At 43.0% G+C, this 27557-nt stretch overlaps 1 protein-coding gene across 1 annotated transcript in view; it reads right to left on the bottom strand.

Annotated features, from left to right (window-relative positions):
* ABCB5 (ATP binding cassette subfamily B member 5) overlaps positions 1–27557 on the bottom strand; it is a 122065-nt gene that overhangs the window by 46154 nt on the left and 48354 nt on the right. Inside the window, exons 15-19 of the mRNA XM_051852797.2 lie at positions 19516–19677; positions 15370–15510; positions 5486–5629; positions 4472–4576; positions 4259–4336 (exon numbers count right to left, since the gene is read on the bottom strand). Of these exons, the coding sequence (XP_051708757.2) occupies positions 4259–4336; positions 4472–4576; positions 5486–5629; positions 15370–15510; positions 19516–19677 (630 nt within the window). The remainder of the gene's footprint in view (positions 1–4258; positions 4337–4471; positions 4577–5485; positions 5630–15369; positions 15511–19515; positions 19678–27557) is intronic.

Raw genomic sequence — 27557 nt, 5'->3', positions numbered from 1 at the left:
TTCTCTTCGGGATCCGCATGTTAAGATTCTCTCTGACACTCCACACGGCCCCCTAGATCCTGCGAGCATCAGGCTATGCGAGAAGCCAAAAAGGCAGAAGACTGTGGAACCCTGCTGCTGAGAGGCATGCTCCCTCAAGAAGAGGAAGAGTCAGAAACACAAGCTTTGCCCTCTGGCCGATGGGATTTTCTAGAGCAAACAGAGCTCTTAGCACTTCCCAACCCGAGGAATCCTCATTTCCTATCAAATGTCTCTCAGTCTCTCCATCCTCTTGTATGAAAACTGCGTGGAGACTGTCTCTTAAAAATGGTTTATTTTTAAGCAGTAAAGAATGAAAAAACTGTTAGCTTACTTGCAACCCAGCCAGGGCTCTGAGGCCCAGGGTTTCACATTGCTGCCAACTAAGGAAACCAAGACTTGAGGGCCGTGAGTTAAACTGTGCAGTCATGTTCGAGGCAAATCTCAGGAAGGAATGTGGCAGGAGCTAGTGTGGGCATGGCGTGGGTAAGATAGCAGCACGCTGGGACCTACTGCCTTGAGAAGCTGTCCCGGTGAGCTTAGGGCCCAAAGGGCATCCTGCAGAGATCACAGCTTCCCAGGGGCTGCTTTGGAAGCATCACCCCAGCCAAGAGTGTTCACAGAGTGAACTCACATCAGCCACGGTAGGAGCTACAGTACCACTGAGCTGCAGGATGTCACCTGCTTTGTTACAGATAACCTCGCCCATTAGGAGATGCGGTTTCTTTCCTAATTGTTTCTAGGTTCCAACATGACATAGACTTCGTGAAGAATTTTTAGATACAATAGAAAGAAAAAACACAGAGCAGGAATTTATTATTGAATAGCCTGTTCCTGATTCAACAATAACTTGCTACAACAGAACAGGCAGGAAACAAATGTGACTGCCTTAGTCATCATCCTGTGTTCAGTCAGCCCCATGTCCAACAGACTAGAAAGTTTTCCAGCAGAGGCAATGATGATTTAACAGAGTTTCTGGAACATAGTTGGTGCTGGGTAAAAATTAGCTTGCTCTCTCTCTTCCTCATAGTAAAGTAAACATAAGTAAGGCTGTCAGACTTTTTGTCACTAGCAAATTCATTTTTCCCTTGCCAATAATTCTAACAGAAATGAAAGTTACATCATACTATAAGTGCTTGGTATGTATTTTCTCCTTTCATCATCACAACAACTCTAATAAGAGGTAGATACTATGATTATGCACATTTTTTCAAAGCTTATTTATTTATTTGAGAGGCAGAGTTAGAGAGAGAGAGAGAGAGAGAGAGAGGTCTTCCATCTGCTGGTTCACTCCCCAGATGGTTACAACAGCCAGCACTGGGCCAGGTGGCCAAAGCCAGGAGCCAGGAGACTCTTCCAGGTCTCCCACGTTGGTAGCAGGGTCCCAAGCACCTGGGCCATCTTTTGCTACTTTCCCAGGCCATTAGCAAAGGGGCTGGCTTGGAAGTGGAGCAGCCAGCGTCCATATGAGATGTCAGCACCGCAGGTGGTGGCCTTATGGGATGCCGACCCCATTATGCACTTTCATAAATGAGAAAACTGAGATACTGAAAGATTAAGCAACTTGTCCAAGAACACACAACTGTCAAATACTGAGGCCAGAGTTTTTAAGCAGTTATCTTGTCCTGTCTCGCCACTGACTGAGGCAGGATGGTTGAGTGTTGTACCTGCTTCTCTTACTGCAGGACGCATCACCTCAAATCCTCTTGGAAGAAACTTGAATTTTTTTCTATTTTGGTTACATTTATTAGTTCCTTTCCAGCTTTTGTTCACTTCCTTCTATTTACAATTATGAAAAGAAAGTGTTCAGGGTCCTCCTCCACTGTCCCCCATTGTGTGATTTCTCCTCCTATAAGCTGGTTCTTTAATTGTTTCAACCAGTTTTTATTTACAGAATATAAATCTCTTCAAAAAGATACAGCCCTTCATTTAGTCAGTGGTAAAAAGCCTTATTAAACAGAAACAAAGCCTAAACATCATCACTATATTTAAACAGAGATACAGATCATGAAAAGTGTATGAAGATAGAACACAAAATGTAGTTTTTACTTAAGCAGTTACATGAATGAGGCTGTTTTTAAGTTTCTTCACTGAATCCCATTTTAACCACTGAGCAAACTGTACTTAAATTAACAGTACTAAAAATTCAAATTTAAGCATGAAAATATGGAACAACAACAAAAGAATGGGAAGTATCTTCATTATCAAACAGATAAACACATTCACAGACAGATACTTTCTGAGATGCATCAAAACACCTACATCAAAGGCTGCATTCATTTGAGAGGTATCAATACATGTTCAGTGCTGAGACTGTAGCATTTACAGTGTATACAAAGCAATGTTAGACTACTGTGGTTCACATTTGAGAAATAGTAAATGTTTTTTGAGACCTTAGTGGTCACCACCAGTGCTATCATCTTCATGAATTAAAGACCCTCCCTAAGTCCTAGCTGATTTAGAGAGAAATGGACAAAACCAAATTTCTATCAGTTCAAAAGCCTCCTAGTTCTGTAGGTCAATATTATCATTAGGAAATGTAAGCTGCAGTGAGCAGTTAGCCTGGTGGTTCAGATGCCATTTATGACACCTGCATCCCACGTTGGTGTGCCTGGTGTGAGTCTCAGTACCAGCTTCCTGCTGATGCAGTTCCTGGCGAGCAGTGGTGATGGCTCAAGTGATTGGGTGCCAGCCACCACGTGGGAGACCTGGATTTTGTCCCTGACTCCTGGCTTCCATCTGGTCCAGCCCTGATTGTTGTGGGCATTTAGGGAGTGAGCCAGCCTACGGGAGCTGTCTCTGTCTATCCTTGTCTGTCTCTCAAGTGACAAAAAAGAAGAAGAAATACAGACCCAGCTTTGAGACCTAATGAACAATAAATTATTTACAACGTTAGATGTCAGCAACATCTAGAATATCCTTTTCAACTGGAAGAACCTCAAGCAATCACATACTTAGATTTTATACCTATAAAGGGACCACACCTGATCCTATAAATACCTCCACCTCAAATGATGTTTCAAATGGTTATAAAAAGCACGGCAAGCTTCGGCACGCTTTCTAAGCCTTCAGAGTCTTATCTTAGGATGAAAACCAGGGAATAACAAGAGTCAGGCAAAAACCACACATTAGGAGCCTCCCTGACTATAGACAGAAGGAACTTGTGAAGATGCGAAGAAAAGACCAAGTGCCCTCCTGCTATCTTCTCCTCCAGCTATAAAAGGCAAAGATAAGAAGCAAGAGGAATGCTGAAGGGGGGAGAAGGAAGACGACCCCATCCGGAAGGGAACTGAGTTGAACTCAGGGGGAATTTAATAAGCTCTGCTCAGTAGCACAGGGCTGCTGCGCTTGTCTTTGTTAAGTGTTTGTATGGATTGGAGCGATCTCACGGGCAGAGACTGCTTTCTCCAAGGCTCTTGCCATCTCTTATCAGCCTGAGGATTCATGTCCAGTATTAATTAGCACTACGGTCACTGGGTCACATTGCCTTGAGGTTCCTCCACTAACGCATGAATAGAGAGCAAGTTCAAAGTCATACTTGGAAAAAATTGAAATTTATACTCTCCGGTAGAAAAACACCCAGACACTCAGAAAGCATTTAAAATCTATTCTGGAAATTTAAAATAAATGTCCTTGAACAGTAAAAAAAAAATAAGTTCATGATAAAACTCAAAAATGAGCAGAAATAATAAACAGATATGAAATACAGTATCAGTGGGGGTGGCCATTGAGGCACAGTGGGATAAGCTGCCACTTGAGATACTAGCATCCCATCTGGGATGCCAGCATCGCAGGGGGCAGCTTTACCTGCTACACCACAGTGCCGGCCCCTGCCTCTCCTTTTTAGTTTTTTTTTTTTATTTTTTATTTTTATTTTATTTTATTTTGACAGGCAGAGTTAGACAGTGAGAGAGAGAGACAGAGAGAAAGGTCTTCCTTCCGTTGGTTCACCACCCAGATGGCTGCTGCGGCCAGCGCTGCGCCGATCCGAAGCCAGGAGCCAGGTGCTTCCGTCTCCCATGCGGGTGCAGGGCCCAAGCACTTGGGCCATCCTCCACTGCACTCCTGGGCCACAGCAGAGAGCTGGCCTGGAAGAGGAGCAACCGGGACAGAATCTGGTGCCCCGATCGGGACTAGAACCCGGTGTGCCGGCGACGCAGGCAGAGGATTAGCCTAGTGAGCCATGGTGCCAGCCCCACAACAAGTTTTAAATAAGAAAAAGTCAACCAAACGCACTGACCTGATGCAACATAGCTTTAAATGCCAAGTGTCGTAATCTCAAGGTCAAATTCTCCCCTGCTCTGCCATAAAATAATCCCTGGAAAACAGGAAAGAAACCAACATTTATTCTGAGATCTTTTTTCCATTTTCTTGTAACATTTAGTTATTAGATTTTTAACCCAGAGGGGATGAGTCATCATGCTTACACTTGTTCAATTTATTAAAAGATTACCTGCATGAAATAACTGACAAAGCAAACGAGACCCAATATGACAAATATCATGGAATAAATTTCTGCATCATGCTTCAGTGCGGTTTTGTCATCATGTTCAAACATCTGAAAAAGAATAGTTTTTTTTCCCCTCATTAGTGTTTGCAGGAAGATATAAAAGAAACAGAAAAGCAACTACAACGATTGTATGCATCAGGATTTTTGGATGAATTTCAACCTGAGAGTAAGAGTACACACACATTTCTGCGAGAAAAAAAAGTGCACTGTTATTCCATTGTCTGCATTCATTACATTTGTTAAAAAGTAATTTCCTTTAAGTTATCCCACTTGAACTATATAAATATCAGGTCAAACGAATGAATCATTGCTATGCTGTTCTAACAGTATATTTTCAGAGAACCACCAGCTTGAATTACTATTCCTCATAACTTGAATTTCTGACTATTCCTCTACTTAGCCTATAGTTGGCAATGTGAGACCTTGACATACGCCTCTACAAATTGAAAATTAGGAATTAAATGCACACCGGTGTTCAGATTGACAAAAGGCAGCTGTACAAATCAGGGAGCCTGGAGACTGAACACGGATCTAGGACAGCTCTTGAATCTACCACCAATCCTGGGTCCTTTGGCACATCTCAAACTTATTTCCTCTCCCTGGCTGGTAATAAAAAATTGCCACTGCCCCGATGAGTTGAATAGAGAGTGATTGGATTTGTCAACTTTATTGCTTCTTCTGTGCTTTGGAATGCTGATATAGAAATGGAGTTAAAATTAGAATACAAAGCGATTTCTTTATTGGTTGCCCAGTTGACAGACGCAGCGGAACACTGCACAGTGGATATGGGCTTATCACTGAGAACACTGGTTAACTTTCCACTGTGCATCCCACACCAGGGGCAACCACAGAAATCCCACCTTTTACCCCTCGCTCATCAGAGGGCAACAAGTCAGCTCTTCCAGGCTATCCCTTCTGCAAAACTGCTCAAAATATGAGTAAATTAGTTTTACTTACAGTTATAATTTTTGCAAAGATGATGGAAAATATGGGATGAACAGTTCCATTGAGAACAGAAGCCAGTGTCCCCAGAACCACAAAAGGCCATTCGGATTTGTTTAATTTAAAAATTTTTAATAGAGAAACTTCGGGAAGACTTGTCTATAAATAAGAACATCACAGTTAAAAACCCTGCTTTATAAGCATAGTGAAACCTAGAAAAGTTAACCAACCATAAACAGAACTAAAATGTAAAATATCAACTATCAGAGCAGAAAGTTTTCTTAGAAAAATTTCACTGCCCTGTGGGGAGCAACTCGGACTAGACTGTTACTGGAATTAAGACTTATTCTATGCATCTGCTCTCCCACAATATGGCGCTGAGAAGGGAGTAACAACTTCTGCGCAGCTGCCTCCAGTTCAACCAATAAGCAGCAGGACCTGTTCCTGATTGGAGGAGAGCAGCATACTCGGCATGTGGGTAGCAGAGTTGGGATTGGTGGAAGAGGACTATAAAGGAGGAGAGAGACAACATGCACCAGGAACATCTAAGAGGAACACCTGTGCAGCCCCCGAGAGAGCCGGCCGGCGGTGTGCCGCTCCCCCGCGGAAGTGGGGAAAGTGGCTAGGGGGAATCGCCCTTCCACGGAGGTGGGAGGGTCAGTAGCCAACCCGGGAAGAACCAGCAGCAAACCCGGGGAGGGCCGAGCAGACAAAAGAACAGCGCAGGGTCCTGTGTCGTTCCTCCATGAAGAGGGGGAGCGACATAATGGTGCTGTGACTCGGATAGGAAACCTAGGCAGGGTTTAGTGTCGTTCCTCCACGAAGAGGGGGAGCGACACTGCCCAAATTACTAACGATGAGCCCAAACATAAAATAGTCTTATGTCAAAGTGACTATTCGTGTAGTATCATAATTTTGCATTTCATTCAATTGCTATCGTTATAAAAGTATAAGTTAGCTTATATGTTTTCTTACCTAAAAAAAAAAATGGAAAAAATAATGGGTATATTTTGTATTGTAGTTAAACCAGTCTGAATATAACATTCTAGGAGAAGATAAATCTATAATTAAACAGAGAAAATACAAAAGCCAGAAGATTTACTAGGAGTTAAACTTGAATGTTTTCTATTTTCATAATTTCTTAATTTTTTAAAAAATTTATTTGTGAGGGAGGGATGGAAGGGGCAGAGAGAGAGAGAGAGAGAGGGAGGAATCTTCCATCTGCTGGTTCACTACTCCAATGCCTGTATGGCCAGAGATGGGCCAGACCAAACCCAGGAGCTGGGAATCAGTCTGGGTCCAGACTAGGTTGGCAGTGACTTTATTACTTGAGCCATAATCTGCTGCCTCTCAGGATGTGCGTTAGGAGGAAGCTGAAGTTGGGAGTGGAGCCAGGACTCTAACCCAGATACTCCAATTTGGAATGTAGGCATCTTAACTTGTATTTTAACCAGTAGGCCAAATGCCTGCCCTGAGTTTCATGATTTCTTTACAAAAATAGTGTTCTACCATGTTGGTTAAAAGCTTATTTGGGGGTTCCTATTTACAAATAAAATACTGCAATACCTGAGCATATTATTTGGTTTCTTCATCTTTTCGGGGAGGATGCATTCGGTCCCTATTTTATAGGGTTATTTTTAGAATTAAGCATAACCCAGTAGTTACCACCTCTAAGCACCCAATAAATGTTAGCAGACATTGCTCCTGCTGAGTTATTAGAGAGGAAGGGTTATATTACACAGAATCCCAGGACTTCCACCGAGAAAGCACAAGACAGGTCACCACACTGGTATTTGCCAGTCCTTCCTGGGCTATGCGGAGGTTGACTTAGGGAGTTAGTGGTCACAGTAATTCTCTCCCTGCTCTTGTTTGGCACTTGTAGTGAATTATTTTCAGAAACTTGAAATAGTCTTGTGAATGACTTTGTGACGAGTAACTATTTTGAACAGAGAAGTGGCAGTGAACTATTCGGTGTTTTGACCGTTAAAACGTCCTCGTGGCTCACTAGGCTAATCCTCCGCCTGCGGGCGCAGGCATCCCAGGTTCTAGTCCCGGTCGGGGCGCCGGATTCTGTCCCGGTTGCCCCTCTTCCAGGCCAGCTCTCTGCTGTGGTCAGGGAGTGCAGTGGAGGATGGCCCAAGTCCTTGGAACCTGCACCCCAATGGGAGACCAGGAGAAGCACCTGGCTCCTGCCTTCGGATCAGTGCCGCGGCGGCCATTGGAGGGTGAACCAACGGCAAAGGAAGACCTTTCTCTCTCTCTCTCTCTCTCACTGTCCACTCTGCTTGTCAAAAAAATAAATAAAAACAAAACAAAACAAAACAAAACGTCCTCGTGACATTCACTCCTAAAGAACTGACATTTATAAAGCTGATAGCCAGAGAATTCCTCAGGAAAGACTATGAAGTAGTTTATAATTCTTGCTGCAATCTTAGTCTGGCAACTACAATGCAAACTCTGTTATTTTTAAAACAATCTATCTTTTAAAAATTCCAAAACCTTTCAATTCTGTTTCCAGAGTAGCTACACCACAGTTTTACTAGGTTGTCTAATAATTTGAGCGTATCTCTCATATTTCAGCTTGAAATTTCCTGACGCTCATCATCACTGAAGAGCTCACTTGTCAGTGAGGTGACTGTCCAAAAGAATGTTAAGCAGTTTAAAAAGTTGTGCACCAAGTTTTGTTGAGCACTGAAAGCCAAGCTAAATGCTTTACAGAGTTATCTCATTTTATAATGAAATCAAGGCATAGCGTGTCTCGGGAAATGTCACCAATGAACTACAGAGCCATAAAATGGAGAGGGGGAGGGGAGGTGCATCTTGGTCCTGTAGAATAATCTGAATTACAGAGATCCTTTAGAAATGTCCTTCACTTCTGGAAAAATAGACATTTACAGGCTTAAAAATGGGTATCTCTTAAATAGTGTTTTCAATCTGGGAAAGAATAAAATAAGATACAGGAATAAAATAAGAAATAAGCTAAAAAACAAAATGAAAAACTGAACAAAATTAAGAAAGATTCCACGTTACCTGAATCTATTACAGCTCATAACATATTTTAAGGTAATCTAATACAAAAATATGAAATAGGGATTTTATAAAGAGATAACAGAGATGTAAAAAGTCATAAGACAAATTCCTAGAGAATTTAAAGTTTAATCTTATGTATTTCAGAGCCTTATTTTCTTTCTTTTCTTCTTTCTTCCTCCCTTCCTTCCTTCCTTCCTTCCTTCCTTCCTTCCTTCCTTCCTTCCTTCCTTCCTTTCTTTCGACAGGCAGAGTAGATAGTGAGAGAGAGAGACAGAGAGAAAGGTCTTCCTGTGCCGTTGGTTCACCCTCCAATGGCCGCCGTGGCTGGTGCGCTGCGCTGATCCGAAGGCAGGAGCCAGGTGCTTCTCTTGGTCTCCCATGGGGTGCAGGGCCCAAGGACTTGGGCCATCCTCCACTGCACTCCCGGGCCACAGCAGAGAGCTGGCCTGGAAGAGGAGCACCCAGGACAGAATCCGGCACCCCGACCGGGACTAGAACCCCGTGTACCGGCGACGCAAGGCAGAGGATTAGCCTATTGAGCCGCGGCGCCGGCCCAGAGCCTTATTTTCATACAACTAACTATACATATGCAAAACACACCATCTCATGTATTGGTAAGTTTGGGAGTAACTGAACACCTGTGTAACCATCACCCCAGTCAAGATAATGAATGTGAAAATCACCCTCAGGTTTCTCCTGCTTTTGTCATGTTTTTCTCCCACCCTTCTCCATTGCCAGCCCTTCCCTCTGCAACCACTGACCTACCTCCTGTCCTGCCAATTCGTTTGTATTTTCTTGAATTTTATATAAACGGAATCATATATTATGTATGCGTTTTCATCTAGCTCTTTCGTTGAGCATAATTATTTTGAGATTTAGCCACTCTGTTGCATGAACCAGCATCTCCTCTCACTTATGGCATGATGAGTCCATTCACCTGAGGATTTATTTTAAGATTTATTTATTTGAAAGACAGAGTTACAGAAAGGCAGGGGGGGTGGGGGGAGAGAGAGAGAGAGAGACAGAGAGAGAGAGAGAAAGAAAGAATCTTCCATCTACTGGTTCACTCCCTAAATGGCCACAATATCTAGAGCTGAGCCGATCCGAAGCCAGGAGCTTCATCTGGATCCCCTACATGGGTGCAGGGGCCCAAGGAGTTGGGCCATTTTCCGTTGCTTTCGCTTTCCCAAATGCATTAGCAGAAAGCTGGATTAGAAGTGGAGCAGCCGGACTTGAACCGGCGCCCATATGGGATGCTGGCACTGCAGGTGGTAGCTTAACTTGCTGTACCACAGCGACAGCCCTCATCTGATGATTTCTGATGGGAAGCTGGACTTTGTGCCTTTTACTCTGTTGGGTAGCAGATATACATGAACATTTTTGTGATGTTGTCATATCCTTGTCTGATTTTGCCATCAATGTAATGTAGGCCTCATAGAATAAATTTGGAAGAATTCCTTCCTCCTCTGTTTTTTGAAATAATTTAAGAAAGATTAGTGTTAATTCTTCTTTAAATGTTCAGTAGAATTCAGCAATGAAGCCATCTGGTCCTAGGCTTTTCTTCAATATGAGATTTTTAAAAATTATTATTATTACTGATTCAATTTTACTGCTCACTGATGGTCTGTTTAGATATTCTATTTCCTATGATTCAGTCTTGGTAAGCTATGTGTCCAAGACGTTTTCTATTTTTTTCTAGGTTATTTGATTTGTGGCCATGTAGTTCATAGTAATGAGTAACAATTGTATTTCTGTGATGTCAGTGAGAATGTGTCCATTTTTAGCTCTAATTCTATGTACTTGAAACTTCTCTCTTTTTTTTCTTGGTTAGTCTAGATAAGACTTTATCAGTTTTGTTTATCTTTTCAAAGAACACCCTCTTTCTTTCATTGACTTATTTGTATTGTTTTGTTAATCTATCATTCATTTGTGCTCTTTTACTATTTCTTTCTAATTTTGGATTTGATTTGTTCTTATATTTTTGGTTTCTTGAAGTATAGAGAGCTAAATTGCTTATTTGAGGTTTCCATCTTTTTTCTCAATGCAGACATTGATTCTATAAACATCTCTCCTAGTACTACTTTTGCTGTATCCTATAGGTTTTTGGTACACTGTATTTCCATTTTCATTTGCTTGAAGAAATTTTTAAATTTATTCCTTGATTTCTTCTTAATCCATTGGTTGTACAGGAGCAAGTTTTTTAATTTCCATGTATTTGTGTCGCTTACAACATTTTTCTTATTATTGATTTCTAGTTTTATTGCACTACAGTTAGAAAAGAAATTTGATATGATTTCTATACTTTTAAATTTGTTGTGACTTTTTTGGTAACCTACCATATATCCTGGAAAATATTGCATGTGCTATTGAGAAGAATGTGTAGTCTGCAACTGTTGGGTCCAGTTGATCTAGGGTGTAATTTAACTCTGCTGTTTCGTTGTTAATTTTCTGTCGATATGACCTGTCCATTTCTGAAACTGGAGTGTTAAATTCTCCTTCTATTTATTGTATTGGAGTCTATTTCTCCCTTTACATCTGGATTGGAAGTGGAGCAGCCACTTCCAATATTTGTTTCATGTATATGGGTGTTTCAAAATTGGATGTATATGTATTTACAAGTGTTATTTCCTTTTATAACATTGAACCTTTCAGCATTATATAATGGCCTTCTTCCTGGTCTCTTTTTGTCCCCCTTTTTTTTTTTTTTTTTTTTTTTGACAGGCAGAGTGGATAGTGAGAAAGAGAGAAAGGTCTTCCTTTTGCCGTTGGTTCACCCTCCGATGGCCGCCACGGCTGGCGCGCTCCGGCCGGCACACCGCGCTGATCCAAAGGCAGGAGCCAGGTGCTTCCCCTGGTCTCCCATGGGGTTCAGGGCCCAAGCACTTGGGCCATTCTCCACTGCACTCCCTGGCCACAGCAGAGAGCTGGCCTGGAAGACGGGCAACCGGGACAGAAGCCGGCGCCCCGACCGGGACTAGAACCCGGTGTGCCGGCACTTTTGAATTCAGATCTATCTTATCAGATAGAAGTATGGGTACTTCTATTTTCTTTTGCTTTCCACCAGCGAGGGCAACCTGGTTCCATCCTTTTACCTTTGGTCTATCTGTGTCCTTAAGGTGAAGAATGTTTCTTGTAAGATTACCTTTATTTTTTTATTTTTTGACAGGCAGAGTGGACAGTGAGAGAGAGAGACAGAGAGAAAGGTCTTCCTTTGCCGTTGGTTCACCCTCCAATGGCCGCCGCGGCCGGCGCGCTGCGGCCAGCGCACCGCGCTGATCCGATGGCAGCAGCCAGGAGCCAGGTGCTTTTCCTGGTCTCCCATGGGGTGCAGGGCCCAAGCACCTGGGCCATCCTCCACTGCACTCCCTGGCCACAGCAGAGAGCTGGCCTGGAAGAGGGGCAACCGGGACAGAATCCGGCGCCCCGACCAGGACTAGAACCCAGTGTGCCGGCGCCGCTAGGCGGAGGATTAGCCTAGTGAGCCGCGGCGCCGGCCCGAAGAATGTTTCTTGTAAGAGTGCTGTTGAGGGGCTGGCACTGTAGTGTAGTACATAAAGCTGCCGCCTGCAGTGCCAGCATCCCATATGGGCGCTGGTTCAAGTCCCAGCTGCTCTACTTGTGATCCAGCTCTATGCTATAGTCTGGGAAAGCAGTAAAAGATGGCCCAAGTCATTAGGCCCCTGCACTCATGTGGGAGACCTGGAGGGGGCTCCTGGCTCCTGGCTTCTGATGGGCACAGCTCTGGCCATTGTGACCATTTGGGGAGTGAACCAGTAGATGGAAGACCTCTTTCTCTCTCTTGCTGTCTCTGTCTCTCTGTAACTCTGCCTTTCAAATAAATAAATTTTTTTAAAAGAGTGCAGTTGAGTTGCATTTTTTTCAATCCATTTGGTCACTCTGTAACTTTTAATTAGAAAATTGAGTCTACTGACATTTAAGTTGATCATTGATATGTAAGGCCTTACTTCTGTCAATTTGATATTTGTTTTATATTTTTATTATAATCTCTTTCTTTGCCCCCAAGTTACAATCTTCATTTGTTGCTGAGTAATTTTTATCTAGTAGTGTACTTGGATTCCTTGCTTATTGCTTTTGGTAAGTCTATGCATAGTTTTTGCTTTGTGGATACCATGAAACTTGCAAAAAACTTCTTTTGGCTATAATAAGCTATTTTGAAATGATAACAACTTAACATTGGTTATAAAAATAAGAAAAATGACAAACAAAAACCAAAGATACAAGAAATTCTGATAAAGCATTCTACATCTGTGCTCTCACATTTTGAGTTTTTGATGCTGCATTTAACTTCTTTCCATACAGCCTGCCTCTTAACATTTTAGCATAGTAATTATACTCTGTTTTAGTATTCACAGTAAAGATATAAATACTTTACACATCATGTTTACAATATTGGGGCACTCTGTATTTGTTGGTGTAGTTATTCTGTCCAGTGAGTCTTCTGCCTTACCTGCTACACCACAGCAAATTTACTCCCCAATTGACTGCAACGGCTGGAGCTGCACTGATCCGAAGCCGGGAGCCAGGAGCTTCTTCTGGGTCTCCCACACGGGTGCAGGGGCCTGAGGACTCAAGCCATCTTCTGCTGCTTTCCCAAGCCATAGCAGAGAGCTGGATCAGAAGTGGAGCAGCTGGGACTCGAACTGGTGCCCATATGGGATGCTGGCACTGCAGGCGGTGACTTTACCCACTACGCCACAGCGCCAGCTTCTTGAATCCTCTCTCCATATTCTCCTCCTGAACCTCGCTGGTTTTCTTTACAATAGCCTGTTTGAAATCTTCATCTGAGCATTTTGAAATTTCATTTCCTAAATGGTTGGCTTCTGGCACCTTATTTTGTTCTTTGGATGATGTGGTTCTCTGGGAGTTCTTGATGCCTGGAGTATGTTGTCATCTGCTCATTGAAGAATTAGCTTTAGTAATCCAGCTTCATCTGTGGCTGCCCTGAACTTCTAAGCCGTATGCTCCTGTGCAGAGCTGTGCTGTCCTCTGTCTGCTGTTGAGGGGAGCTCACTGCTTGATGTTGCACCTGTCATCCACTGGTGATGCTGGGGTATAAGATTGCTCAACCAGGACCGTGGGACTCCACTGGGCACTGAAATAGGTCCAGACACTTCAGGCACTGGGGTCTGGTGTCAGGGACCATTAGTATCTGCTCACCGCGGGGTTTCATCAGCCTGGCACTGAGTTCCCGAGCAATCCTGTGATTCCTTTCTGTCTTCCTGAGGTTGTAGGAGGCGTAAAAGAGGCAGCTCCTGTCACTCAGGCAAGCCCTAGGTTGTCACCCCTGGGTGTCACTGTCACCAGGGCCTGTGCAATCTTGTGGGTGCACTCTGGGCCCACAAGAGGCTGATGGTGCTATATACCAAAACAAATGTGTCTCCCTGCCTGACATTGGGGCAAGTCCAGAGCTCCATCCACCTGGGCCTGGAAACTTAGGATCTGCCCAGCATTGGGATTTAACAGTCCAGCACTGCATTCCAGGACACAGTGCGTTGGTCCCCTGCTGTCTGCTCAACATTGGGGTACTTCAGCACCCAGATTGGCCCCAGGCTGATCACACCTAGGTCCCACAGTCCCTGGTCCCCAAAAAGTCCTGGGAGTATCTACCAGGCCCACCTGAGGCCGACAGTAACACACACCAAATTGAGAACAACCACTAGAGTTTAAGTGTGTGCCTGATGTTTGGGGAGATCTAGTGACTCAGTTTGTGAACACCAGCTGGGTGGTAGAGGCCTTTGGGCTTTATCAGGTTCTACAGGTTCTAGGTCTTGGTGCAGTAGGCTTGGCTTTTAGCTACATCGTGTGATCCTAAGCTCCCTTTCTCTGCCTCTCTATAGGGTTTGGGGTTTTGCTTTCTGCTGGCAGTTGAGGAAGGGGTGCCCAGAGACCACCAGACTGTGGAGGCTCCAAATATTCACTCCATGGGTTAAAGGCCTGGGGGCAGGGACCAAGTAGACTCAGCCCACTGACTTAAGGTGGGCCTGGCATTGAGGTTTGCTTGCCCTCTCCCAAGCAGGAGTAGTCTCTCCACACTGCATTCCTTGGAGTTGGGGGAGGGGTGATGCATGCAACTCTTTCCTTCCTGCTTTCTTCAATGAAACCCTACATAACTTTTGTTTTCATGGTACTCATATATTGTTAAAATTGTTTTATTTTATTGCTAGCTATTTTTGTTAATCTTGTGTTGCATCTAATTTATAAATTCAGCTTTATCATTGGTATTTATGAATAGGAAAGAACATACTACATGTGGGGTTGGGTCCTATCTGGAGTTTCAGGCATCCTCTGGAGGCGAAGCCAGTGAAGATGCCCACGTACTAGCTTGGAGTATCTGGCTTGGATTCCTGGCTGTGCCCCCCTGCTTCCTGCTAATGCGGGCTCTGGGGGATAGCAGCTGATGACATGAGTAACTGGGAAGACCCACGTTGAATTCCCAGCTCCCACTTTGTGCCCAGTACTGGTCACTGCAAGCAGACAAATCTGTCTGTCTGCTTCTGTTTCTCTACCTCTTGAATAAAAAAACAAAAGTCCATCTTGAACCTCGTTTGTACGTCTGTACCCCACTTCCTGAGGCCTTAGTTTGGCCCGTGGATCCTTCTGAGGAATGTAATGCAACAGTCTCATGAGATATTTTTGTCTCTACAAGGACCTCTGACATAAATGCAGTCTCATAGGGCAGCCTCCTTCTTAGGGGGTCACAGGGATGCTAGAGTGGAGTTTGGAAAAGACGTGTTTTGTGAACTTACTGCTATAGTGATGTCTTCTCATAAATGCATTCTGAATTTTATGAGGACCAAATCAAAACTGGGGGACACATGGACAGAACTTGCTCATGGCCGCGTCATTACCTGTTTATAAGGGGTGGAGTCCTCAGAGCTCTCGGTAACATCTGGCTTGATGCTATGTGTCGAGCACAGAGGAGCAGGGCTGGCATTTCTGCCCAAAGAACATGGCCTTGACTCCAGCTGCTCGTCAGCTTTTTTAATATCCTGAAATGAGGAGGGCACAAGGTTGCTGTTAGGATGACGCCTTAAAAACACAAGGGAATTTTATCAGGTCTTCCTTTAAAGCGGTCACTGCCTTTGCTATAGGAAACAGCATTTTCTTGTGTAATTCTTGCTGCACAGTTTTTCCGTTTGACTGAGAGCTACTAAGTCTAACTTCTACTAAAATATTAATGACTGATAGCTTACTTGACCGGCAGTAGCTCATGGTACTTTCTTTTCTAAAAACCTATCTAATTAGCTGGAGAAAGCAATGCCTTAATCCAAAACAATTAGAACACCAGCAAGGAGGGGGCTTTTTGAGACTCAGGGTTCACGTTCTAATCCCTTCCTCCTGGCCTTTTCCAGAGCTGTTACATTTATGATGTATAACGAGGAGCTTATACGTGAGGCTGGTCCTGGACCTGAGGCAGGGATTTCCAGGCCTGCTGCTGCTGTTCTTTCCAAACTGCCTAAAAAGCAAAACTGGTGGTGGGAGGCGGGGTGGGTGGTGGATTTGGCTTAGCAGTTAAGACCCTGGTTAACACATCTGCATTCCATATCTGAGGCCTGGGTTCAATTCCCACCTCTGATCCCTAACTCCTGTTTGCTGCTAATACACATACTGGGAGGCACGAGGCCATGGCTCAAGTTGTTGGATCCCTGCCATCCACATTCGTGGCTCCTGGGGTTCCGACTCCAGGGTTTTGTCTCAGCTCAGCCATGGCCATGGCTGGCATTTGGGAACTGAACCAGCAGACCAGATCTCTCTCTCTCTCTTCCTCTCAAATAAAAACAAATTTATGAAGATTTATTTATTTGAAAGAGTTACAGAGAGAGAGAGAGAGAGAGGAGAGGCAGAGAGAGAGAGAGAGAGAGAGAGGAGAGGCAAAGAGAGAGAGAGAGAAAGAGAGACAGAGAGAGGTCTTTTATGCCATGGTTCACTCCCCAATTTGCCACAACGGCCAGAGCTGTGCCGATCCGAAGCCAGGGGCTAGGAGCTTCTTCCGGGTATCCCACATGAGTGCAGGGGCCCAAGGACTTGGGCCAGCTTCTACTGCCTTCCCAGGCCACAGCAGAGAGCTGGATTGGAAGTAGAGCAGCCAGGTCTAGAACTGGCATCCATATGGAATGCCAGCGCTTTAGGCCAGGGCATTAACCTGTTGTGCCACAGCGCTGGCTCCCAAAAAATTTTTTTTTTAAAATCAAAATGGATTGGCCAGTTCCTGAACAATAAGAAATCATATGATATACTATTGTAGTGTTAATGATTTGTGATTGTTTTTAAATTTAGTATATATGAGTGAAAAGAACATCTTTTCATTCGATTATTATTTATAACCCTTGCCTATATTCCCAAGGAAATATGGTCTTATTGCTTTTTATTTGTTGAATTATTTTATTTAATGGAGTATTAAGCTTTTGACTATAATGAATTAAAAATATGTTAGCTCAAAAATTAGTAAAGAAGACAGAAAGAAAGGAAGAGAAAAAGAGAAAGTAGAGAGGGAAAGAGGGAGGAAGTATCTTATATCATTGGAATTGTATCTGTGAACGACATGGGATCTGTTCTGTTTGTATTAATGCAATATTAACATGAAGATTGATGAGAATTGTCTTATAGTAATTATCATGCATTCACTGTGACCCTGAGAATCTAATATATTAATAAATGCCTTAAAAACAAAATTCAAAAAGATTAAGAAATTCTAGAAATCAAAGTATCCTAAAACTATAGACCAGAATGAAGTTCTAAACCAGTTTGCTTTAGCTCTCGTTTTTCTTTATCTTATTCCTCCAAGAAACAAGACCAGTTTGAGTGACGTAAAGGAGCTGCAACGTCTCTCTTCATCCACATGGGATGGGAGGAAATTTGTGACTTCCAAGGAGAAACAAGAGGGGAGGATAAGAGAGAAGGAAGGGGGCTGCTATTGTGGCATAGCCAGTTAAGCCGCCACCTGCAACGCCAGCATCCCATGTGGACACTGGTTCAAGTCTTGGCTGCTCCACTTCCCATCCAGCTCTCCGCTAGTGTGCCTGGGAATGCAGCACATGATGACCCAAGTACTTGGGGTCCTGCACCCAGGTGGGAGACTCAGATGGAGTTCCAGGCTCCTGGCCTCAGCCTGGCCCAGCCCTGATTATTGCTGCCATTCAGGTGGAAGATCCCTCTCTCTCTGTGTCTCTCCCTCTCTGTAACTTTGCCTTTCAAACAAATAAATAAATATTTCAGAGAAAGAGAGAGAGAAGTGAGGAGTGGCTCAGACCAGGCTCAGGGTGTAGAGATGCAGAGATGTGTGTAGACTTCTGTGCACAAAGACAGTGCTTGCATGGAAGACATTCCAGGTTCACTGAGGTTCTCCACAAGCTTAGCAACAGTTTAACAGTCGCTTAAAGCGACAAGGACCCTTAACTGGCCTTCTACTCTCCTGATACCTGGAATCAGGCACTCCTTTGTGCTGTCACCTTTTTTTCCCTATACATTTTTCTCCCAAGAAAGAGATATTTTATTTGGCTTTATTTTTTTTTCTCCCAGGGGTTATTTACTTTGTGGCAAGTTTAAAATAAAACTGTGACCTCTTCTCATAACAAATCTTTTAAGGAAGGTGCTTTACCAGGTCAACAACAATTCCTACCCTTGGGAAGGCTGCTAGATAAAATAACAACGATGGCAGTAAGTTTTGATGTGCATATATTTCTACCTCTTTGCATTTCATTTTCACATAGAAGCTCATTAAAGGAATACATCTGTAAAAAATTGTGTACAGAACAGAAAAATAGTTATACATTAATCTCTCTGGTGTGAGCTTTTCTGAAAAGTCTTATGGAATCATGCTAATGCTAGTAATAATATAATAAAATCTACTATGCCAACAGTAATTCTAAGCACTTTACGTGAATTACCCCACTTAATATTCATAATAATTCATTAATGGGTTGCTATTATTTCTTCCATGCTAGTGATTAGGAAACTGAGGCACTGAGAATTTGACTAACTTGCTCATGATGCTAAAATTATTAAGTGGCAGAGTCAGCTTGCCACTCAAGAGATCATCATCTTAGCCACTTGGCTATGCTGCTTCTCAGGGGTTCTTAGCAGCATTCACTTTGTAATACTTGAGGTCTTCATGAATTCTTTTCTTTTTCAAAGATTTTTTTAAGAGGCAGAGTTACAGACAGAGAGAGGGACAGAGAAGGAGAGAGAGAGAGTTCTTCCATCCACTGGTTCACTCCCCAAATGGCTATAATGGCCAGAGCTGAGCCCATCTGAAGCCAGGAGCTTCTTCTGGGTCTTCCACACGGATGCAGGGGCCCAAGGACTTGGGCCATCTTCCACTGCTTCCCCAGGCCATAGCAGAGAGCTGGATCAGAAGAGGAGCAGCTGGGACTCCAACTGGTGCCCATATGGGATGCTGGCCCCACAGGTGGAGGTTTAACCTACTACGCCACAGCACCAGCCCCTTCATGAATTCTTATAAGTAGATTCACCTTGACGCTACAGGTAGCAAGTGTCTCCAAGTTTAAAAAAAGAGTTACTGGTTTATGTATATATTATTTATGTTATGCTGACTATATAATACTGAGAATATTATAGTTGCTCATTGAGTATTAATAATTAAAATGTATGGTGACATCTGAATGGACATAGTTTTAGATAATTGAAAAATACTAGCTAATTTGGAATAAAAGTTTTAAAATTTTTATACATTTATACCACACATAATTTTTATTTCTTCTACATCATGAAATGTTCTAACTTAAGACTTAATTATGAATTTTTGGTTTAATTGTAATAAAGAATGAAGCTGTGTTACCTTAAGGAAGGATCTTAGAGTTGTAGTCTTTAAAGAAAATCTCAAATAGGGTTAATTTGACTATTATTATTTTCTCTTATTGATATTCGTATTAGGCAAATCTTGATTACTTTGTGAAATTCACACTTGTCATTTGGGACTTCTGAAAAGTTAAAAAGAAACCCACTGAGAAAACACCGAGTGACATGCACATTACCTGTGACATGGCAAGTGAGTAGTATAGCCCTTGCTTTGCCATGAGGTCAGCGTGTGTTCCGCTTTCCACCACTGTCCCATCCCTTATGGTCACAATCAGATCTGCACTTCGGACAGTGGAAAGTCGGTGAGCTACCACGATTGTAGTCCGACCTTTGCTCGCCTACAGAAAACAAGTACAGGCAATAAATCTAAAATTAGTAGAAGAAATCCCACTTTTCTACTATTCAAGAAAACTTTGTTTTTGTGATATAAAATATCAAAGAGTCTCATCTTTGGATATAGAAATTTGGAAACTTTTATAGATTAGGGAAGTCAACAGAGATTATAACCAAAAGAGACTCAGAGAGCTAATCAGATTCCAAATAGGTGGCTTTGTAAACCCATTGTATCTTGGAATGTGAAAAGAGCCTACAGACCATTTCTGAGGCACCTAATAGCTATGCAAAGTAACTCAAATTAAAGAAATAACTTACACATACCATTTCATCTATAAAATGGAGATATTACTTAACTAGTTGGGTAAAGATTCAAAGGCATATATGCGTTTAATTTTTTTGCAAGGATCATAAAAATGTGAACAAGCATACACATTAAAGGGTACGACTCAGTGCATTTTCATAGACTGAAAACCCCCAGCTCATAGCACTCAGACCCAGAAACTGATCATTACAGAATCCAGAAACCCACCACTTGCTCCCCACCCATTGCTCTTACCACTTACCCACACCAAAGCTAAACACCACCCTGACACCTAACTGCATAGATTAGTTTTGATATTTTAAATGTGCCATATATGAATGAATACATGCAGTTATATACTCTTCTGTGGCTGGTATATTGTTCAACACGATATATCTTAAAAATAAATACATTTTAATTTTAAGTGTATGCATAGAAATCATGCATATTTATGAGATAAGTGTGGTATTTTCATGGCATGCACACAATACGCAATGATTAAAGAAAGATAATTAGCATTTACATTACGTTAAACATTTATTAGTTCTTTGTGTTATGAACGCATTGGTTGCTATAGAGGCTGCCCCATTTTACATTCCTGTCATTAATGTGGAAAGATTCTACCTTTTCCACAACCTTGCCAATACTTATTTACTTATCTGTATTATCTTTTTATAAAGATTTATTTATTTATTTGAAAGTCAGAGTTACACAGAGAAGGAAAGGCAGAGAGAGAGAGAGAGAGAGAGAGAGAGAGAGGTCTTCCATCCGATGGTTCACTCCCCAGTTGGCTGCAACTGCCAGAGCTGTGCCAATCTGAAGCCAGGAGCCAGGAGCTTCTTGCAGGACTCCCACGTGGGTGCAGGGGCCCAAGCACTTGGGCCATCTTCCACTGCTTTTCCAGGCCATAGCAGAGAGAAGTGGAGTGGAGCAGCCAGGACTGGAACCAGTGCCCATATGGGGTGCCGGCAATGGAGGTGGCAATTCTACCCATTATGCCACAGTACCAGCCCCTATTATCTTTTATGATAGCCATTTTAACAGATATGAGGAGATATATTATCATGACTTGGAATTGCATTTTCCTGTTGAGAATCTTTTTTTTAAATAGATTTATTTATTTGAAAGGCAGCATTAGAGGGAGAGGCACGCATGTGTGAAGTCTTCCATTCTGCGGGTTCACTCCCCAAATGGCTGCAATGGCCAAGGCTGGGCCAGGATGCAGGGACCCAGGCACTTGGACCATCTTCCACTGCTTTCCCAGGCACAAAAACAGGGAGCTGGATTGGAAGTGGAGCTGCTGGGACTTGAACCAGTGGGAGGCAGGTGCTACAGGCGGTGACTTAACTTGCTATTCCACAGTGCTGGCCTTGAGAATCTTTTTATATAGCTGTTGTCCATTGTATGTCTTCTTTAGAGTAATGTCTTTTTAAGATTTTTGCCAATTTTTTCTTGGATTGTTATTATTGTCATTTATTATTTTTGCTATTGATTTGTAGGAATTCCTTATATATTTTCAACTTTAATCCCTTGTCAGATATATGGTTTCCAAATGCTTTCTTCCATGTTGTACGTTTCTTTTCATTCTGTAGTTCTCTTTGCTGTACGGAAGCCTCACTTGATATAGTTCTGCTTGTCTTATTTTTCTTCTCTTGCTTGTCCTTTCAGTATCGTATCCAAGAAATAATTGCTAAACTCAATGTCATGAAGATTTCCCCTTGTTTTCTGCTAAGAGTTTTACAGTTTCAGGACTTACATTTAAATCTTTAATCCATTTCAAGTTGATTTTTGTGTATGGTATAAAATGAGGGTCAAATTCTCAATTCTTTTGCATGTGACTGTCCAATTTTCTCAGCACCATTTGTTGAACGGACTATCTTTTACCCATTGTATGTTTTTGGAACTCTCAAATAGCAATTAAAAGTTAGAAATTGTCAGATCAAATACAAATCCAAGAGCTGAGTATATGCCACCTATGAGAAACACAGTTTGAATGTAAATACACAAACAGGCCAAGAATCGAAAGATGGAAAAGTATATATCATGCTAACATTAAGTAAGAGAAAGATGGAGTAGATATATAAGTGCTTTAAAGAGCAAAGAATATAACCAGAGTAAAGGTGTTTATTTATTAATGATGGAGTTAATTCATGAAGAAAATGTAACAATCCAAAATGCTTATTCACCTATTAATGGAATAGGTGCTTATTCACCTATTAACAGAGCTACAAGACATATGACCCAAAATGGATCTATAACTGAAAAGAAAACTTTATGAATCAATAATAGCTGTTGGAGATTTTAATATATCTCTTAATATTTTTTAAAATAAATCTTTGGCCGGCGCCGCGGCTCACTAGGCTAATCCTCCGCCTAGCGGCGCCGGCATACCAGGTTCTAGTCCCGGTTGGGGCGCCGGATTCTGTCCCGGTTGCCCCTCTTCCAGGCCAGCTCTCTGCTGTGGCCAGGGAGTGCAGTGGAGGATGGCCCAAGTGCTTGGGCCCTGCACCCCATGGGAGACCAGGAAAAGCACCTGGCTCCTGGCTCCTGCCATCGGATCAGCGCGGTGCGCCGGCCGCAGCGCGGCGGCCGCGGCGGCCATTGGAGGGTGAACCAACGGCAAAGGAAGACCTTTCTCTCTGTCTCTCTCTCTCACTGTCCACTCTGCCTGTCAAAAAAAAAAAAATCTTTACTTTTAGTCCTATTTTTTAAACATTTCTCATTTTTTTTAAAAAATTATTTATTTATGTACTTATTTTATTTTTGAAAGGCAGAGAGAGAGACACAGAAACAGAGATAGACAGACAGATATACAGAGATCTCCCATCTGTTGATTCACCCCTCAAATATTCACAACGATTGGGAATGGGCCGGGCTAGAGAGAGGATGTGGGAACTCATTCTGGGTCTCCCATGTGCGTGGCATGGACCCAAGTACTCGAGCCAGCAACTGCTGCCTCTCAGGGAGAGTGCAGGAGCAGGAAGCTGGAATTATGAATGAAGCTAAGACTCAACCCAGGTGCTCCAATGTGGGATGTGGGCATCTCAAGTGATGTCTTAACGACTCCATCACATGCTCAGCACCCTCAGTAGGGAATAGTAAGAATGAAGCAGACATGAAAAAAATATCAACTAACTGGAAGTAATAGATGTTCACAGAGCACTACAATCAACAGCAGCAAAATGCACGTTATCTTCAAGTGTTTATATATAGAGCATTTACCAAGGCAGGCCACCATCTGCCACATAAAGAATGCTGAAGTCTCAATAAAGAGCAAGCAACACAACTGAGCAATGGGCAAAATATCTGAACAAACACTTTAACAAAGAAGACACTTAAAACTGCTTAACATCATTAGTCCTCAGGATAATATGGATTAAATGAACTACTACCACTTGCTTCTTCAGGGGGCTAAAATTAAAATGACTGGCTATTCACCAAGTGTGGACATGTTTGTGGGATAGCTGAAGTTCTCATATGTTGCTGATAGAAATGTAAAACAAAAAATACTTTGGCACTTAACTAAAAAGTTAAACATGCACCCAGCCTAAGATCCATCCAAAGAGTATCTATTAACCTAAAAGAAATAAAAGCACATGTCCAGCAACATTTTGCATAAGAATGTTTAGAGCAGCTTGGTCTGGGATATCCAAAAATTGGAAATAAACCTAATAACTCAGGGCCGGCACTGTGGCTTAGTAAATTAAGCCTCTGCCTGTGGCACCAGCATCCCATATGGGTGCTGGTTCATGTCCCAGCTGCTTCATTTCTATTCCAGCTGTCTGCAATTGGCCTGGGAAAGCAGTGGAACATGGCCCAAGTGCTTGGGCCCCTGTACCTACGTGGAAGACCTGGAAGAAGCTCCTGGCTCTTGGCTTTGGATTGGCCTGGCTCTGGCCATTGCGACCATCTGGGGAGTAAACCAGTGGATGGAAGACCTGTTTCTCTCTCTCCCTCTCTCTGTCTGTAACTCTGCCTCTCAAATAAATAAATAAGTCTTTTTATAAAAAAATAACTCATATGAGGACTAGTACCAATTAGCACAGACTGTGGTATAACCATACAATGGAATACTACTCACCAACTGCATTCCAACATGGGCTGGTCTCAAAACAATTATGCTGAGTGAAGTCAGCCATATAGAATGGACTACCTGTTGTATGACTTCATTTATAGAACATTCTACAAAATACGAACTAAAATATAGTGATAGTAAACAAATCAGTGGTTGCTGAGCATTGAAGAGAGTTGGAATGGAGTGGTTACAAAAACATCATGAAAATCTTGATTGATTTATCTTCACTGCAGTGATGGTTTCACGGTGTACATATATGCCCAAAGTGTTCAAATTCTGTGTTTTGATGTGTGCAGTGTACTGTAATGGCAATTAAATGTAAAAAAAACTTATAAAAATAATTCAAACAAGAACAGGTATTTGATTCAGTGGTTAAGAAACCACTTGGAGGGCTGGCGCTGTGGCGCAGTAGGTTAATCTGACTGTGGTGCCAGATCCCATGTGGGTGCCGGTTCTGGTCCCTCCCGGCTGCTCCTCTTCCGATCTAGCTCTCTGGTATGGCCTGGGAAATCAGCAGAAGATGGCTCAAGTCCTTGGGCCCCTGCACCCCCATGCAAGACCTGGAAGAGGCTCCAGGTTCCTGGCTTTGGATTGGTGCAGCTCCGGCTGTTGTGGCCATTTGGGGAGCGAACCAGCGGATGGAAGACATTTCTCTCTGTCTCTCCTTCTCACTGCCTGTAACTCTAACTCTCAAATAAATAAATAAGAAACCACTTGAGACATTTGCATTCCATACCACTGTGCCTGGCCTTGAGTTCTGGCTCTGGTTCTAATTCCAGTTTCCTTCTAATGCTCACTCCAGTAGGCACCAAGTGATGGCAAAGTACTTGGGTCCCTGCCCACCATGGGGAAGGCCTGGCTTGAGTTCCAGGCTCCAGGGTTTGATCTAGCCTACCCTTGTCTGTGGTGGGCATTTGGGGAGTGAGCCAGAGGATGAAATATCTCTATCTCTCTTTTTCTCTCTTTCCAATTAATAATAATAAAAGGAAAGATGATTTCTGGGAAAATGAAAACCGGATACTAACCACTACTTCTCCCATTTTTCAATTACATTTCCTTAAAGTTACAAATGCCATTTTTTTTTTTTTTTGACAGGCAGAGTGGACAGTGAGAGAGAGAGACAGAGAGAAAGGTCTTCCTTTTCCATTGGTTCATCCCCCAAATGGCGCTATGGCTGGCTTACCGCGCTGATCTGAAGCCAGGAGCCAGGTGCTTCTCCTGGTCTCCCATGGGGTGCAGGGCCCAAGTACTTGGGCCATCCTCCACTGCACACCCGGGCCACAGCAGAGAGCTGGCCTGGAAGAGGGGCAACCGCGACAGAATCTGGCTCCCCAACCAGGACTAGAACCTGGGGTGCCGGAGCCGCAGGCGGAGGATTAGCCTAGTGAGCCGCGGCGCCGGCACAAATGCCATTTTCTAAAAGCAAACACTCAATGACTTCACAATGCTGTCAAACATTTTTCAGAGCAAATACAGATGTATGATATCAAAGGAGGCATATAACACATCATACTCTATGGTGTAGCGGTGGGGGAGAGAATGTTATAAAATTAACAATTAGGAGGTTAGAACAAGAAAAGGCCTGAAAATTGTGATTGTGTGATCCTTTTGTTCATAGAATCAGAATCACACGGTTTCCTGATGCAGGTTTATAATATTCTAGACCTTCTCTCCCTCACAGGGGACTCACTTCACAGGTGTTTATATATATATATATATACATGTATATGTATATCTATCTGTCTACACACACACATGCTTTTTTATTAGGCATTACATAGACAACAGGTTTACTTATTTTGCATATGTGCTTGCTGCTGTCTCAAACCTTTTTAAAAGAGATTTATTTATTTGAAAGGCAGAGTGATAGAGACAGATGGAGACACAGAGAGACATCTTCCGCTTGCTGGTTCACTGCTCAAATGACTGCAACTGCCAAGTCTGGGTCTAGTAAAGTCAGACACTTGCAACTCCATCCACATCTCCCAGGTGGGTGCCAGGGACACAAGTACTTGGGCTACCATCTGCTGCATTCCCCGGTGCATTAGCAGGAAGCTGGGTCAGAAGCAGAGCAGGTGGAACACAAGCCAGTACTTAACACATTGGATGTGGGTGTCCCAAGTTACCCCTAGCCATTGTGCCACAACCCACCTGCCCCTCTTGTCTGACACCTGAAGACAGTTTCTACAGTTGTGACGGAGACCATTAGTGTCCAAGCGGGACAGAAGCCATCTGTGTCTCTGTAATCTCTCCACTCTGCCACACTCTAGTCTAAACTACAAGCATTGGGTTAAAGTATGTCACAGTTAATTTATTACAGCAAGTATATATATAATGTATCTGAGTATATCAAATAGATCACAGAACCATCTCATAATTTGGAAGGGAAAGACCATGCTTCAGAGGTCTCTACAGTGGGCCTACATTTTCTGTTCATACTCAAAGTACTATGAATTGCATAGAAAAACATCCCTTCTAGGAGCTGGTGCTGTAGCGAAGAGGGTAAAGCCGCCACCTGTAGTGCTGGCATCCCATATGGGTGTCGGTTCCAGTCCCGGCTGCTCTACTTCTGATCCAGCTCTCTGCTGTGGCCTGGGAAAGCAACAGAAGATGGCCCAAGTGCTTGGGCCTTTGCACCCCACTTGGGATACCCGGCAGAAGCTCCTGGCTCCTGCCTTCAGATCAGCGCAGCTCCGGCTGTTGCGACTGATTGGGGAGTGAACCAGCGAATGGAAGACCTTTCTCTCTCTCTCTCTCTCTCTCTCTGTCTCCTTCTCTTCTGTGTAACTCTGACTTTCAAATAAATATATAAATAAATCTTTTTTTTTTTTTTTTTTTTAGAAAAAGAAAAGCATCCCTTCTAGATTCTAAATGTGATCTAAGGCTGCTCTCATAGCAATAGTAATCAACCAAAAAACAAACAAACAAACCAAAAACAAACAAACAAAAAACCAAAAAAAAAAAAAAACACTCAACAGTTGCTATTCCAGGCTGTAAAATATTGGAGAGATTTTGGCAACCAGGGGCTCTCAACATATGGATCCAGACACTATGTGCTTAGGAATTACTGTAAAGATAAGGGAGACAGTGCAGGAATCCTCCACTGTTTTCCCAGGGGACGCAGGTTGGGTTTCAAATGCCTTTGTTGCTCTTACTTCTTACAGAAAGTACAATTCTGAAGGAATGCCCTGGTATCTCCTCTTCTGCTTCACAGATTACACAAAGCTACAAGCCAAACAATTAGGTATTTGCCCGAACAAAGGTCAGCAGGAAGGTAGGTCTCTACTTGACACTTGGTTGACAGTTCTCAGATGACTTCACAATTCCACGCACAGCCATAAATCACCAGGCGATTCCCTCACTGCTGAGGACAGCACCTGTAGTCTCACCAGCGATGGCCGTGGGCTCTGAAAGAAGGTGAGCAGCAGGAAGGGAAAGCAACATGAGCCAGAGCCGTGAGCATGAAGGGGCCTGCGTTTCGCTGCCTGGACCGTGAACAGTAGTAA

The sequence above is a fragment of the Oryctolagus cuniculus genome, chromosome 16 (genome assembly GCF_964237555.1).
Source record: "Oryctolagus cuniculus chromosome 16, mOryCun1.1, whole genome shotgun sequence".
Taxonomy (NCBI): Eukaryota; Metazoa; Chordata; class Mammalia; order Lagomorpha; family Leporidae; genus Oryctolagus; species Oryctolagus cuniculus.
Note: the sequence above shows the minus strand (reverse complement) of the source record. Positions and strands in the feature narration are given on the sequence as shown.